The sequence below is a fragment of the Cheilinus undulatus genome, linkage group 12, assembly GCF_018320785.1.
Source record: "Cheilinus undulatus linkage group 12, ASM1832078v1, whole genome shotgun sequence".
Classification (NCBI taxonomy): Eukaryota; Metazoa; Chordata; class Actinopteri; order Labriformes; family Labridae; genus Cheilinus; species Cheilinus undulatus.
The window spans coordinates 24,327,823-24,345,616 of NC_054876.1; the positions used below are offsets into that span (position 1 = coordinate 24,327,823).

Sequence of the window (17,794 nt, forward strand, 5' to 3'; positions counted from 1 at the left end):
AATGAATACAGTTTACATAAATTGGTACCATGCATCTCGATGTCTTAAAAACGCTACATTCACAGCCTCAGCCTGGCTCTCTACTTGATATCCTATCGGGGGGGCTGGGTAGCTGAGTTTTCTCACGACCTGATACCGGCTGTATCGTGAAAGGACAGGACCGTGCTAGGAGGATTTTTTCATCATTACTGACCTCAGTGGGCAGTACTCAAGGATGACATGTGTGTATTATTGGTGCATTGACGATCAGTGTCGTAGAGATGGGGCGAAGCTGCCAGTCGTTTGGCCAATCGTCTACCGAGGTGTGGCTCTCTGAGGCGTGACCACGGTTTGAGGGGCGGCCCTAGAAGCGGAAGTGTGTCTCGGCTGATCTCTCGCTGTCATTCGGCCACGGTCGGTTCCAGGAGAGAGGGGCAGCCAAGAAGCAAATACAGGAATAGGCTGGCTCTGTAGGAAAACTGTAAGCGAGAAAATATACCGAAATCAAACGAACAATGAAACCGATCGAGCAGAGCTTATGAAAGAACCGCGGCCGAATCTCTTAAAGACACTGCCACGTTAACAAAGCTGTTTTATCACACAGTGCAGCTTAAAGGCAGCAGATAGAGAGCTGTGTCATTGAGCAGGCAGGACACGTCAGGAGAAGGGAGAGAAAAAAAGAGCTGACCGACTGCACTGTACGAGTCAGCTATCAAATAGCCTCTAAAAAGCTTTGCCCGACTCTTTCAAGGACACCACCCTTTTCTCAACCCGAGGGGAGGATTTCGAAAAAGACTTCGCCGAGGTCGAAGGTGGTGATCAGAAGGTGATTGGAAATTTAATTCTCCAGTTTTTAGCCTGTCCAGCTAGCTAGCATTATTGCTAACGGTTAGCAGCTCACAAGCTAATGTTAGCAACGGTTGGAAATGTTAGCTGGTCAGCTAACACGTCTAGTTGATTTAAACCGCTTGGCTGTCGACGTTTCCTTTACTAAGGAAATGTAATAACGAACAATTACATGTGGAATTTTTCATTGGATGTATTTTGACTAAGGTGAACTAGTCTTTGACTTTATGTGTAAATTTTTGAGGTTGGACTCTCATAGACTCCTGACAGCTGTCAAACAAGGTCGAGCTGTTTTCTTCTGAATGTTATGCCGGTTAACTGTTAACATTTTCAACATTTATATATTCAGCACTACCGTGTCTGCTTGTAGGGACTGTGTGGTCATTGAATATTCTGTCTGCTATTTTTTATGAGGAAAACGTCTCCAAATGGAGAATGTGTCGGCTCGACACAACAGTATTTCAAGCTATATTGGTGGCTGCCAGCAGCTCAGCTGTAGCTTTACAAGCTGGCAACGTCACGGGGTTATAATTAGCTAAAGATGAAACGTTAACTGGTTGGCTTTTTTTGCAACTGCCCAGGGCAATAAAGATAGTTTAGTGTAAGAGTCTGCTCATGACAAACTTGTGTAATAATCATACAGTATGTCCAGGAGTTCTCTGGGGGAGTAAAGACAAGCCAATGGAAAAAATGTCAGTTATGTCACTGAAATTATCAATGCTCATCACCTAGTTGTTTGAGAATCCCTTGATCTGTGGTTTTAAAGAGAGGTGCTGAATGCTAACTCAGTGCATGCCATCCTGTGTACTCTTCTCTCAATAGGACCAAACGATCACGGGATAGTATTTGTGTGTGGGGGGAGAAAACAAATGGGGGATTACGGGTTCGGAGTCCTAGTTCAAAACAACACTGGCAACAAGTCTGCATTCCCGGTCCGAATCCACCCACATCTGCAGCCCCCACACCACCACCAAAATGTGTCGCAGAGCCCTGCTGCTTTCATAAACAGCACCACAGCCGCAGGGAATGGCACCACGGGAGGCTCTCCCTGGCTCTTCCCTGCCTCTGCCACCCACAACAGCGTGCAAGACGAAATCCTGGGGGGCCAAGAGAAGCCCAAAGCACAGCAGCAACAGGAAATGCAAGAAACGCAAGAAAAGCAGCAGCAGTTGTCCCCTGGGAGTCACCAGGAGGCTGGAAGTGGTGGGATCATTTCAGAACTGGAAAAAGCCCGGTCAGAGGAAGTCAAGACAGACAGTGGTGTGTCTGAAGGGAGTAATGGAAAGGAGAAGCAGCTACGTCTCGAGTCTCCTGTCTTGACAGGCTTTGATTACCAGGAGACTTCTGGTCTTGGGGGAACTGGTCCGGTCCAGTCTAGTACAACTTCATCATCACTTACTGGCTTCAACAACTGGTCAGCTGCCATCCCACCGGCACCATCGACCATCATTAATGAGGACGTCAGTTTCTTCAACCCTGCGTCTGCCAACAATGGGCCCCTGCTGTTCCAGAACTTCTCACACCATGTCAGTCCAGGGTTTGGTGGGAACTTCTCCCCCCAGATTGGACCAGCAGCAGCCTTGTCCCAACACCACCCTGCTCCCCCACCACACCCCCACTTCCAACATCCCCACAACCAGCACCAGCAGCATCGGCGCTCCCCTGCCTCCCCACATCCTCCACCACCCTTTCCTCACAGGAATCCTGCTTTCAGCCAGTTGCCACATTTGTCCAACAGCCTGAACAAGCCCCCATCCCCCTGGGGTCCGGCTAGCTATCAGAGCCCCTCTCCTTCCCCCGGTTCCTCCACCTCATGGAGTCCTGGTGGAGGCTATGGTAGCGGTGGCGGCGGCTGGGGAGGATCTCAGGGCAGAGATTATCGCCGAGGGCTGAACGGTGGGATGACCCCCATCAACTCGATCTCTCCACTAAAGAAGACCTTCCCCAACAACCATGTGGCGTCCCAGAAGTACCCGCGAAACAGTCCTGCAGGCTTCAACCCCAAGTCCTGGATGGATGATGGAGTTGGCCGTAGTGATAACATCTTCCCCTTTCAGGTCAGTCTACCTGTGATCATCAGTTGTATGATTTCTTTCATTCTGGTCCCCTATCCCTTATATTAACTAAGATAATATATATTTCTGTGTGTGCGTTCCACATTCATGCTTCTTTGAGCAGTGGTTGCTTCCTGCCTGAAATGATTAAACATCAGGGTGTCATTTATGTGAGCTGTTAATTTTATTACAGTATGTGGTATCGCTTCTATTTTTAGCAGTGGGGGAGGGCAAGGATTTACATGTTGCATTTGTTATGACGTTAGCTTAGAGATCAGTCCTTGGGCTCAGTACTTCCACAGCTGTATGCCCCTGATGATGACTAATGTGGCTCTGTCACTGCAGTAGTGTGTGCCACATATACAAGCTGGGGGGTGGGAGTTGGGGGGTGAGGGGAGTGGGGGGGTTGGGGAGTAAGGAAGGCAGCATGGATGGAGAGAAAAATGGGAGAGGCTGGTTAGATATGAAGGAAAAGACGAGAGGATGTGACGAGAAGGTTGAGATGTGAATAAAAATCTAGATGCACCAATGAAAAGAAGTCATCAAGGGATTTATATCACAGCGGCTCGAAGCAAATAAAAAAAAATGAAGGTAATACAGTGGATTGATGGCCCGGGTCTAATGCCTAATGATTTTTCAGGATTACTGCTTTATTAATCACCCAGGTCATGGCTGCCATAGCCTAGCAACTGATTTTCAAAATGCCAGGCCATTCAAAGTGTAATATTCATAGCCTGGTCCTTTTAAATTGAAGATGACTCAAATAATAGTGTTATCACATGTAGAAAACAGCTGAGAGGATTGATTTAGAGAGAGAGGTATAGGGAGCACAGAGATAAATTCATTATATTGATCTATTTCATGATTGATTGTGTTGCCTGTTACAAGGAGGCGGGGGTTGAAGAGAGGGAGCTTTCTATAGGCTCTGCTTAGCCTGATGACCTGATGAAAGGTTTCTTAAAATGCTGGTCATATCCTCTGCCTTTGTACTTTTAGATGAGTTCAGTTTGTTGTCATTTCAACTCACTGTCAGCTGTAGGTACTTGGTTGGCATCAGCTGACGTGTTACAAATTATTTGAAAAATTACTTGCCTCTGTGTTTTCAGCTGTTAATAGCTGAACAACATTTGTTACTGGGTTAGAGTCTACAAGTTCATTGGTGGGCTAAGTCCATGATATGTATTTACAAGAAATGTAATTCTTCCATTTCTTAATACTGTTTTCCTCATCTTTAAGTGCAATGAATGACTCACAGTGTAAAATGGGCTAACTATAGGGGTGTTGTTCTGACATGTCTGGACATGTCTTGGGTATTTTTTTTTTTGCTGTATAGGCATTGAGGCTAACAGCCTTATTGTTGTTAGTCATAGGATCAGATTCAAATCAGGCCAGTTCTAAATCATTATCCTTAATATTGTCAAATGATATAGTGGTAAAATTTTTCAAGTGGCTTACTTCATAAAAAAATCAGTATATCCTAAGCAAGACTTGATAATTGGATCTCTCATTCTTACTCATGTTTAAGATCTAGATAAAACTGATGCAGCTACCATATGTCATTTCAGGTTGAATCAGATCAGCTAGAGTAGGATTGCCCTGTTCTCTTGATACTGTGAAACAGTGGTTCCCAACCCCTTTCCTTAGAGCCCCCATTCTCATATCTAAGAAAAGCCCCCCCCACCCAGACCCACATGGAAAAAGAACACAAAAAATGTATGTTGTTTTTCATTGACAAAATCCCATTGTAGTAAGCCTACATACATTTGTTCATGATAAAAGATTTATGTATAAGCTATCCATTTTGTGTATTGGGGCCACACTGAGAAAAAAATGGTATTAGCAAGGGTCTGTTATTTTATAAAAAAGAAGAACTGGTCAAGTTTTTAAAGTCCTTAATTAACAAGAAAGAAAATAGATTTTTTTGACCTTAGAAGTTGTAAATGTATTTGAACCAAACTTAAAAATATTGAGCTTATTAAGTCAAAAATCAAGACACTGTTTTCTGTTTCGTTACTCGATTGTTTTTTTTTTTTTTTTACTTTACACTGTTGCAAATTGGATTTTGAAAAATTAAAATTTTGGGTTTGTTTTTGTAAATATATGACTTTGTAATCTCAAAAAACTTTTTTTCAAAATGACTTTTTTTCACCATTATGTTTCTCAACTTGGATTTAAAAAAACATGCTTATACAGTGCTTAAATAATTTATTAGACCACCCAAAGTAAGGTTTATGCCACAGCTGCCCTAAATTAACAGCATTGGTAATTAACAAAATCATTTTTTATGTTTCTGCAATGGTTAATACACCAGTATGTAGAAGCTCTTTAGCCCAAATGATATTTTTAATGCTAAAATATAATTATTATGGTTATCCATGATTTTTTTTAATTTACTGATTTACAAAAAAACTGAAAAAATAGTGAAGCACATTATTATTTCCTGATGAATATGTGAAATTATGGTTATTTACTTGCATTCCTGAACAGAAAAATTAGTTTTAGTGGTTGAATGTTATGCTTGATTCATTTCTGACTTCTCAGAGAAGCCCAGTGAGCCGGCCCAAATTTGGGTATAAAAAGGTGAATTCAGTTTGAAATTCCTCATTCCTGTTCAAAATGGTAAAACGTGGAGAGCTGACTGAAAATGAAAGAGTCTGCATTAAAGCACTTCATGATGCTGGATAGTCTATGAGACAAATATGACAGGTGGTCTAATAAATTTGTTAAGCACTGTATGTACATCTAATTTTGAGGTTGAAGCAGACAGTGTTCTGCACCACCTCTGAGATCTTTGCCCCCATCCCCAAATGGAGCCTAAATCTACTGAGGTAGAGGAATATGTTGCACTTGCTTGGCCACTGACAGACACAAACAAGGAAATACAGGTCTATTTTTTCAGATGTCTGCTAGTAGATTTGACCAATTGCATCCCCATCTGTAGCCGTTTAAGTTGCACAGGGTAACATGCTTGTAGACATACATGGAGACCAGTCATCACCAGCATACCAATCACAGGGCTAGCAATCTGCGTCGTTTTGAAGCATAGTTTCACTTTTAGAGGAGGTGCATGTTAGCTATGCATACTAGCCTCTGTACAGGGTTCAGGGCTACATGGACTGACTGTGTAGGCTACAGTGCATACATAGGAGCATAAATCAGGTTCGAGACACACTTTTGATAACAGTTCTTCATCAAAAATTGGGCTACTGTGACATGTGCTGGCATTTGCATCCCCCAGCACCATGTCACATTGAATTCAACCTGTCATGAATGAAAATTCTCTGCCATTTATTGTGTACTGCAAGCAGCCACTCTTCTGCATTAAGCCTGCTGAGATTCATAAAGAGACCAGACTGGTGGCACCAATTTTTACCATCTTGTCTCCTTCATTCAGCAGTAATCGTGCATGCTTGTGGTAGAATGTTAACTGATGAAACGTTTATGGATCTAGATTGATTGAAAAGGCTCCTCAAAGACAACATGGGACCAGTAGACGTGGTCAGTGTGACTCTTGGGCTGTGGGTCAAGACAGCTTTCATCGTAGGCTGGCAGCTCAACTACCATACCAGTAGTTAACAAGATTGCACACACTACTCAGCAAAAACAGATGGTACTAGAAAGAGCCACACAACTGCGTGTTGTTGACTTAACTAAGCATGGTGGAATCATGGGTCACTCAGAAAGACGGCTTAAACTTAGTCTTTCTGGGTGACCCCCTAAAACATACAGCCCCTCATAAACCACTATGACTTATATTCCAAATTTTACAGTCCATTATTTCCATGGATTCTTTTCTTTCTCTGGTAAAAGAGCTTTGGTCTTACATGTTAAGTACTTGTGATCTGGTTGGTCATTTCAAACTAGAGCAGGCTTGTTTTTGCCTCACTTTGTGTGTCCCAAAAGGCTAGCCTATAATCACATGTTGGACTGATGTCTGGATTAAAGTTCTTTATAAATATTGCCACATGTTGCACAAATGCAACCATATATACTTCTGAAACTAGGGTTTTGTCTCCCTGATATGTTGGCTTGTAAAAGGTACATCAATGTATGCTATATATCATCATGATTATGGGCCATGTTGTGAGGTTCAAGCTGTCATTAAATAAACCACTGTTAAATCATTATGCCTGAAGCATAGTGTAGAGTTCATCCGTCAGAGGCCTCCTTAGTGTTGGCTATCTTTTAATACATGGGGGCTGATTGTTTTTCTTAAATGTAGATTTATTTTAATCCAGCTAATGCTGCCATAACTTTGTTTGCTTTTTAAACATTAGCACTCAAAATGGTGCTTGTCAGCACTTGTTGAGATCATACACCATTCAGATGACTGATGACACATGTTGCCTTACACAAGGCCCCCCAGGTTTGGTAATTAAAATAGCTCCGTAACTCTCAACTTAAAGTACCCCATGAGGACCTGTTGTCACAGTATTTCACTGTAGGCCTTCTCTGACTGCCTCACATTTTAGCACTGACACAACAGATGAAGAATAGGTAGCATGTGTTTTAGAAGTCTCATTGTTCTGCCTGTGTACAACCTCAGTTAGTTTGTCAGTGTCAGTGTCTTTCAACACTTAAAGATTAGATCATTTTGTAACATACAACTTCACTATGAAAAAGCAAAAAACTAGCAACAATAGCGTCACACTTTTGTAACCTTAAAGATAAGTTTCTGTTCATTTAAAAAGGAACATAAATGAAAATAGGATATGCCACTGGCCAGGTCTGTTTAATAGCTATTTTCTAAAACCAGGATCAGTCCACACAAGGTAAAGGGGTTTAGTATTATATTTTGTTTGCCTTAGGCGTGACAGTCATCTGAACAAACGTTTAGATGCAATTTGACTGCAAAGATCTGTGCTATTTTGTGCATATTTTATACAAAGCACAGCACAGCACCGTGACACTTAGCGGGAGAACATGTTTTAGTACTGTAGCTGCTTCTGCAGTGAGCAGGCTACTGCTGTATTAGAGCAGCTTTAGTATCTGGGATGGGCCCCAGGCCAGGCACACTGCTGTTAACTGCTAATACTGTGTTCAGCAAGTAACTAACCTAAAACCAAAGATCTGTACTTTTAAAACACCAGGGAGCCTTAACTTGTCTTGTTTTCTTTAACATTAAACCATCTGTGAGCTGTGCCTCTTTGAGGGGTTGCAGTAGGAATCAAGCCAGTCCCAGCTTGAAAATGCCAGCAATGGAGAAAGAAGCCATACACACTCTCAGCTCTAACAACATGCATTTGTAGATCTACCAGTTGACCTTGCCTTCATGGCTCTGGACTGCAGGAGGAAATAGGAGCAGCTTGAGAAAACCCACGCAAATTTTTGTTTTTCCTTGTTTCGTCGTTCCTCACCTGCTGCTGTGTCAGGTGTGCTGGGCTGATTTGGATTGGTAAATTTGGCCTGCAGCCTGCAGGGCCTGAAGGCGAGTGAGCCAGGACAGGATATTGTCCCAGTAAGCTACTTGGGTAACTGTGGGTTACAGCTCTCCCCTCACTGTCTGTGTAGCTTACCTACACTGCAGCCTTTTAAAATGCTGCTGGTATATGAAGTTGTTAATAAACTCAGTCTTAAGGCCTTAAGTTTAAATGTTGAGCACCTTTTGTCTGATATAAGCCTTGTGTCTGTTCAACTGTGAAAGTTGGAAAACCTCAGAAATAATGCAGTGTTCAGTATTAATTTGGGCAGCTAGTTGAATTAGCATAGTCTATATATTAAAATGTCTTTAGTTTTAAACAAAACATCTTTATTTGTTGAACTAACTTCATTAACCATAATGTAAAATTGATATAAACGTCAATTATGCATATTTATACACTGTCATTACTTTAAGTAAATTAAATATAGTGCTGTAAATCGATTAAAAAAAATTAATCAAGTTAATCACATCACTACGCTGTGATTAATCATGATTAATCCCAGCATTTTTTAACTAGAAAAACACTCAGAGAGCGCAGACCTCCGCCATTAGCCCTATCTCCAAATAGTAAAGAATCCTTTAAAAAATTCCTGGATCCAGTCAATGATCCGGATCAGTCCCAAAATCTAATCAGTTCTTTTTAATGCTATTTGTGACATTCTTGAAAATTTAATCAAAATCCGTCCGTAAATCTTTGAGTTATGTTGCTAACAAACAAACTAACTAACTAACCCTGCTGATCACATAACCTTTTTGGTGGAGGTAAAGAGTAGTTTTAGTATTTTTTGAATACATTTTAAGATTTTTAAACTTTCTTATTGTCAAGTGTTTTATTTTCATTCTCTAAAATCTATTTACCGCACTTTGAAAGCACTTTATAAAAAACATTATTACCTCAGCCAAGGAAGTTATGTGATCGACAAGGTTTGTTTGTTAGTTTGTTTGTTAGTTTGTTAGCAACATAACTCAAAAAGTTATGGACGGATTTTGATGAAATTTTCAGGAAATGCCAGAAATGGCATAAGGAAGAACTGAATAGATTTTGGGAGTGATCCGGATCACTGTCTGGATCCAGGAATTTTTTTAAAGGATTCTTTACTATTGGGCGATAGGGCTAATGGCGGAGGTCTGCGCTTTTGGAGTACTTTTCTAGTTATTTATAAATTATTCCTATTGAATACTACCATTTACTTGCATTTTTGTTTCAGATTAAAAAAGTGAAAGTATGGTGTTTGAATAAATAAATATTTAACAAATTATAGTTTTTAAACTTTAACATCTCAGCTTGGTTGTAATGGTTTGTAAATAAGAATGTCTTAATTCTCTGAGCAGGAATATTTACAATCTGCAGACAGGCCCAGCAGACAAACACATCAAGTAAAAAATAACTTCTGCTATAAAGTGAATGATCAGGTGTGCTGTTACCAGTGTTGGGCAAGTTACTGAAAAATAGTAACTAGTTACAGTTACTAGTTACTGCTTGCAAAAAGTAACTGAGTTAGTAACTGAGTTACTGCTTTGTAAAAGTAACTAGTTACTTTGAAAAGTAACTCAGGTGTTACTTTTTTTGCTTCAATCCTCATTATTGTACACATCACATTCATGTGTGTTGTTGTGGCAGTGTGAGAGGAAATAACTATTTTCATATAACATTGTAACCATTATCATTATGTTGGAACGTGGTGAAACAATAGAACTCAGTAGAAATTTTTCTCAACTTTTGACAGCATTATAGCATTTTTACACTGTTTAAGAAGTCTCAAATAGATATACTCTACTGGCAGAGTAAAGATTAAATCCCAGCTGCTCTCTACATATCTTTCTACATGGCGGTCCTATCCCTCGTCTAATCTTTTTCTCTAGTTATTTTTCTGAAGTAACACGCTACTCCCAACACTGGCTGTTACCCTGAGGTAGCTGTGGTTGCTGACTGATATCTAGTGGTCTCCTGTCAGTATAATAAATGTTGCCCTTGTCGTCAAAGATGTTAATAGTCTGAGGTCTTTGGCGGCCCGTCACCGATCGCGGTAGTTAGCTTAGATGTTAATGTTTTGTGGACAAATCCAGGTCTGCTGGACTCCGCCAGTGTAGCTTGACGACCATGGCTTGATCCCGTGTTGTTGTTGTTGTTAGCGTCTTTCTAACATTAGCAAAGATGCACTTTGCCTGAAGGTGGTACTTTAGACTCGTTGTGCTTTGATGTAAAGACAGTTCATCACTGCAGTGTGTACACACAGCTTTGGCTTTATCTCAACTTTTATTTGCCAGCTTTTTAAAGAGAAAATTGCCAATAAGCAGACCTGGGTCTGTCTCTTCACTCATCAGTGCTGGCTGTGTGTGACCAACCTCTCACTGCTTCACCCCAGGCACGTAAACATCCGCGCTGGAGGACTACGGGAGCAAGTTGTGGACAAACTTAGTCATATGATTATATTGCGTTATTATTTTTTCAGTGCGTTAAGGTTTCAAGATTAATCACGAGCGTTAACGCCTTTATATTAACAGCCCTAATTAAAATATAATAAAGAAAAAACTGACATATCTGAATGCTCTCTACAAGGGGTGTAACGGTACAGAAAAATTTTGGTTCGGTACGTACATCGGTTTTGAAGTCACGGTCAGTACAGTAATTGAAGCGAATAAATGAAATGAAATTTTTAATGTTTTAAAAAATTAAATTGTATTACAATAAATAGGCTGAATAAATTACATTTAAATTATTAATAATGCTATGACCTCCTTCCAAAAGTTCTTCAATGATTAAAAATATTAATAAATAAATATATTTTGATTTACTAGTTTTTTAAATTGATATATTTACATATTTATACCCATTCTTTAAACACTAAAATTTCCCAGCCAACTTGAGTGCATCATTATACAACCATGTGTTGGCTTGTTAAGTATGCAAATTAGCGTCTTTCCTGCTGATTTCAACAAGGACTTCAGCACTGGATTACTTTTACCAATGGGACCTACTACAACGTTTGGGAGAACTTTTCACAGCCTGTCTAGGCGGATAAAGATGTTAGAGCCATGTGAAATCTGAGGATAACTTCATCTATATGACGCAGCTTCAGACATTAAGGAGTCTGCTCTCCCCCTGCTCCGAGGCTGATAGTTGAAGGTAAAATTAATGTAATTCACAGAGCCAGAGAACAATGTTACAATAGAAACAATCTTAAAGAATAAGAGATTCATAACTGGCTGGTGAGACTTTTTGTTGTTCCTCCTCCTTACAGTGACGTTTTTGACTGGAGCATTTTCAAAAGCTTTGATTGGTCTGCTGGACAACGTGCTTTTAGCGACACAGCTGCTGAATAATGTCAGTGCTACTGTTGTTGTCTTTGTCCACTGTTGGATTTTACTGGGCAACAAAGTATTCCTAAACAGGACACCTTTATCTGGGAATACTCAGGATTTTGCTGCGATTTGCTGTGGTTGTGTGGTTGCCAGGACAGTGTGAGTTGCGCTCTGGCTTTCTGTCTGTGTATGAGCTTCGTTCCACATGTGTCTGTTCGGTACACATCTGTACCGGACCGTAGGGGTGCGTGATAAGACGATCTAAGATCGTAAAGAAGTAGAATGTATTGGCGATCTGCTTAATCTGTTTTATCGTAGGATCGGCTCTACTGCTTGTCACTCTTTGCTCCCTCCCCCCTCCCCTTCTTCTCCCTGATGCAGAGGAGCCTGACGCTACAAGTAACAGTGAAACTTAAGATTTAGTTCTCATGACAATTTCTAACTCTTATACGAAGCTTCGTCTTCATTTCTGAACCATCAGTGTGCAAAAAAATATTTATTTGCACAATCTGCACAAAGCTTAACGTTTTTTTGATGAGCTCTAAAGACAGCATCCTCCGGTCTGCTGAGGTTCAAACAGGTGAGAGATGAAGCATACCGTGGTCAGAGGAGTAAAGTGTGTCTGAGGCAGAAAGCCTACTGTTATAACTGTTTCAGCCGACATTGTTTTGCTTTCAATTATTATTTTCCGAGTTATTTACAAGCCTTTCCACCTGGCAAGTAAACGTCAGGATACCACAGTCACAGGTGAAACGTTATAACATCAGCGTCATTTTATGGAGGGAGGCGGTGATGTCTGCGACGTCCAGACATGGATCATTATTAGAAAATGTTTTAAAAAGTAAAATCATTAATTTACATACATTTCTTTGGCCTACATTCAATTACTGCTGCAGCACGTAATCCCGCCTTTCCTTCTTTTTCTCTCCTTCATTTCTACTTCCTTTTTTTAAATAAAAATCAAAATTGTGTTAAAATAACATACAGTCACGACTTTACTGCATAACCACATTCTCAAAAATTCCTCAAATTTGTGTCATATTTATATTTTCTGTATTTGGCAGTCTGTAAACAAGGCTGAAGTAAATGATGTTAAACTGCATACTGTATGACCAGGCTACTTGTTTAAAGCTTCAGCTGCAGGAATTCTTTTCAAAGAGCATATACTTTAAAATGCAAATCAAAGTGTCAAAATGTGCTTAATAAACAATAAAGTAGATTTTAACACACAGACACACATAATAATTCTAAAGTGGTGCAGAAAATCTAGAAATTGGTTCCAGAAGACAGAATAGGTCAGAATGCAGGAAAATAAATGTTTGGAACTTTAATATATTGTGGGATAAGACCTCTACATATACAGTGCTTGACAAATTTATTAGACCACCTGTCATATTTGTCTCAAAGACCATCCAGCATTATGAAGTGCTTTAATGCAGACTCTTTCAGTTTCAGTGAGCTCTCGATGGTTTACCATTTTTAACAGGAATGAGGACTTTCAAACTGAATTCACCCAAATTTGGGCTGGCTCACTGGGCTTCTCTGAGAAGTCAGAAATGAATCAAGTATGACATTCAACCACTAAAACTAATTTTTCTGTTCAGGAATGTATATTCATACACACACACCCCCCCACATACATATAGTGCATTGGCCAACAGGATGGTGCAGATGGCAGATGAAATAGATGAAAATCAGAGAAAAGGTTATTTTTTCACGAAAAAGTGTCTTTATTTTGTTTGTCATAATTAAGTTACTGCTATAACTGACAATAAACTAGATGTTTTGTAGTCTGTCAAAGTAAGAGCATTTTCCAAACGGGAAGTAAACTAGGTGTGAGATACTACAAATACATCTTAAATATATGTCAGACAAAGAAAAACACAGCAAACACCTGTTTGTTGTGAACATCTCTTTGTTTAATCATCAAAATTAAGTAAGTTACTACCAAAAAAAGTCAAATTAAGCTAAAATATGTAGTACTATTTGATTAGCACATCCTTAGATGAAGATTGATTGAAGATTCCTCTGTAGGAAGGATCCTTCCAAGTCGCGTCCTACGGAGGGCGAGGAAAGAGTCCTTCCTGGCAACTGTTAAACACAGATTTGGAACAGGCTAGCGAGTGTGCGGGATTACATCATTGGAATGGATGTGCCCATATACCCGGTGGTGGCAGTGTTGTACAACTTTTACCCAAAGCTGTCTAAGATGCTATCATATTATATATAATAGAATCATATTAATCATATAATATAGTATAATCATATAATATAATCATATTCTATGGCGCTGATTTTACCCATTTAGCTATGCTTTGATGCCATAAAATAACGATGATAGCATATTTATGGGGGCAACAGTACTTAAATTTAAAACAGTAATGAGTGGTCAAGGACACAGCTTCCTCTCCTGATATGGTGCTTTTTTTAAATTTTTGAGAGAAGGAAAATAATGCATTGGATTGTGGGTAATTCCTGCGAGTGGAGTATACTGTTCATATGTTCATTCTTGAAGGACTTGGTTCTTGGATGAATTCTGAGGTTCCTTGGCATTAGAACAGTTCTCCGACCACTGTCGATGATGTAGAAGCCTTCAAAAACAACCCTTCCAGGATCCTTCCTTGGCTTTGAGAAATGACTAAACTGGCAGGGAAATCTGTTTGGAGTACCACATTAAAGTATTGATACCAGGCACCAGCAATATAATATTTGTATCACACTAGTCAGTACAGTAATGTATTCTGGTATCAATATGTTGTCTAATCCCAAGTGTCCACTAACCCAAACTCCAAACCATTAACTATCAGGCTTTACCAATTACCCATGGTCCTTGTGACTTTGGTGTTAAATGAGAGAAATGTTTTTTGAGACTAATGGGCAGACTGAGCGGTGCTGGCAAGCGCATAACTCTGCTGCTCATACAGCCTCATTGTGCCCTTCTCACACCCTTGACAGAAGCTCTGAAACAGGAAGAAAGAGAGCTTGTGTGCATATGTGTGTATGCGCACATACCCATGTGTGTGTGAGCCCTAATTAGTCCCTGGCCTATGTCTCCTCCACATGTGTCTTAACAAAGGAAGAAGACAAAGCAGAGTCTATGTGGAGGTGTCATATTGTATTTAGCCTAGCTCACTGCATACAATAAAGGTCTAATCCCAAAGCAATGCAAACAGTGTCAGAACTCCTGACCTCACACATACACACACACACACACATACACACACCATTCAGCCATTCAGTGTACTCATAGTAATGGGTTGTTTTTGACAGGTGGGGGTATTTAATGTCATAGCTGGCCTTTGAAATACTTTGACCAGGAAGAAACATAATCACAGGCATCAAAAGCTCAACCTGCTTCCTTTTCCTGCCCTCCTTTCTTCTCCTTTGACTTGGCCTTACCTCACAACTCACTTTCCCTCTCTCCATCATCCCCCTTCTTTCATCTGCCATTTTGCCTCTTCCCTTCACTGCTTTGGGCTTCCTCATGCTCTCATTTTGTTGTCTCAAGCATGTGATTAGAAGTGCAAATCTATAATATATATAATAATATATAATAATATATCGATAATATTGGGCAAAACTGCAATTTTCCCACCATTGTACTCAAGGTGGATAAGGAAATTTGAAAAAATCCCTGTGAACATATATACTGTACATCTAAGCTGCTTACTCTGTTGCTTTTCCCACTCCTTCACCTTCCCTCTGCTTCCATTTTTCAAGAACAGGCAGGTGACACGGAAGATTAATGTTTGAATTAATCACCCACAGCATGCTGTATTTAATCATTCTTTACTTCACTACACGTCATCAGAATCTGATGGAGGCTGCCCTATCTGCTCTGTGGTGCATAAGATTAAAGCCTATTTAGGCTGTGACGCATACATTATAATGCATCTGAAACACTTTTGCTATTTCAGCCCTATTTTTAACTTGACAGTTAACATGATGTAGCTTCAAGGGGTTTGATTTCACATATGCTTAGTTAAGGTTATTTAGAAGCCAGGTAACATCATGTTGCACTGTTTAGCTCTGACTAAATCATGGTGCACAGAGGTATGTAAAACAAGCTGGCTGAGACCAGTCTCACCTTTGATCAAAACTAGCTCAGACATTCTCAACTAAACTTCTTCCTTGCTGGTTACTCAGTGTTTTCTCAGCAGAGTGCAGGTGATGTTGTACTTTATTGGAAGAAAAGGCTATCAAGGGAAGTACGCTCTGATGAATAGTATAGGTTGTTTGCAATCACGTGATCCTGAATGTCCGCTGGAGGTCAGGAAGTGAGAGAAGGTCATTAGAAATGAATGGGGACAGTTAGTGTGGGTAGGGCCCTATGAAATCTGTTTTATTTTTTGCCAAATTCCGTTTTTTCCATTATACTTTTCTTGAAATTCCCTTTTTTAACTTTTCCACAAGTTTTACCATAAAAAGAGGTTCTTGTTTAGGCAAATGAAATAGATTATTAATTAAATTAAATAGAAACAACCTTAAATTTAATGAAAAAGAGCCACAGTTGGCCCAGGAGCTGTTGTTTAGATAACCCTGATATAAAGTAAATATAACCAGTGTAACAGTCAGATATTTCTGACATTTTAAGACACATCCATGTGTATAATCACATCCTAACTGATGTTTATAATGTAAATGAAGAAGTCCTTCTGTTCTCTCAAACACAGAGTGATAGTGACTTAAGAAGGTCACATAAAAATTAAATGGTCAAAAGTAAACCTGTTACATAAACTTTTCTTTCCTCTCACAGTATGTAACAGTCCATGCAGTTTGATTCTGCATTGTTCTACTCCTGACTGTACCAGTTCTCTAATCATCTCCCTCCACACATTGCTGTCTGCCTCATATCAGAGCGCTACGTTAATGCAGACACGTGTTGGCTCGTTAAGCAACCAAAGAGATCTATGGGAGGAATTATATTGAAACTCGAATGTAACATCATTTAGCAAAAGGGGAATTCATAAAATCTCCAGTCCGCCCTAATCGAGTCTGAAGCCCTCGAGAGGGCTGTGTGCCTTGTGCTCAGACACACCTCTCTCTCTCTCCGTGACTCTCTGGTGTGGTGGGGTAAAGTAACTCGAAGCACGGATGAGTTTTCTCTTAGGTGCAACATTATGTCGCATTGTACTGCCCCATGTTGAGCTACGTGATGTTTGCCGGTGTTTCGTGCGGCTGCTTTGACATGCTTTGCATTGTTTAGGAGGGGGCAGGGTGAGCGTTTCTGAAGTGAGGCACAAGTTGTGCCACACTTTAGTGATCCCCCGGAACATATTCCTCAGAAATATGTTCTTCTTTCTAAAAATCACAGCATTTACAGTCGAATTCATTCAACTTCCGCGATTTCCTCGTGAAATTGTAAATTCCATTTTTATCGGCCAATTCCGCAATTCTGTCCGCGATTCCGCTCACACAGAAGTCATAGGGCCCTAGTGTGGGGAATACGATCCCCACACTAACTAAAAAAGGATTACCACAGTTTAACACATTACCTGGTGTGGAGGTGATCAATATCACATATGCAATAAAAAGGCTTTTTTTGTTAGCTCCCATTTGAGTGCCAGTTTCCTTTCCTCCATCCTTTGGTGTTATTTATAAAACATTTACACAGCCAAACTGTCACTAAATAAAGAGCCGTCAAACAACAAGCTCTACTGAGTCCAGCCAAATAATTGAGATTTCTTTAAAGAGATGGATTTCTGACACAACTTGTGAGGTTGGAGTTTGGTGAGACAAACTTCAGCTAAGGAAACATGAGTAAGATCAGAGTTTAATGAGCTAAACCATGACAAAAACTCTACTTAGCCAAGCCAGACCACTTTGTGAGAACAGACCATACACGAGTGTTGTGTGACACTGCTTGCCCAGGCTTTAGACAGAGGCTTTTTTGTTTTTGTTTTGTCTGAATCTTTTACTACTTTTTGGTAACAAAAGTAACCTTATAATTTAGAATGTTTCTATTTTTTGCACGTTGAATGCTTTCACATTGTCATAAATTGCTCAAAACATGGCCTTTTTGGTAGCTTTCTTTATGAAGAAGTTACTTCTTGCCCCCAAAGCACATTCTCTGCTGCTGTGTGACGTCATCAGTAAAGAACCGATTGAAAGTACAGAAGATTAAAAACTGTAGCTCTGCAGTCACTTTTATTTTACCCAATACTGATACTAAAGTTACATCTATGGCTCT

General features: G+C 40.0%; 1 protein-coding gene across 2 annotated transcripts in view; it reads left to right on the forward strand.

The window, feature by feature from the left end:
- The first annotated feature begins 399 nt into the window (after positions 1-399).
- cpeb4b (cytoplasmic polyadenylation element binding protein 4b) overlaps positions 400-17,794 on the forward strand; it is a 54,654-nt gene continuing 37,259 nt past the window's right edge. For both annotated transcript variants that reach the window (XM_041800912.1, XM_041800913.1), the window contains exons 1-2: positions 400-805; positions 1,648-2,882. In XM_041800912.1, coding sequence (XP_041656846.1) covers positions 1,695-2,882 — 1,188 coding nt within the window. In that variant the 5' untranslated portion in view covers positions 400-805; positions 1,648-1,694. The remainder of the gene's footprint in view (positions 806-1,647; positions 2,883-17,794) is intronic.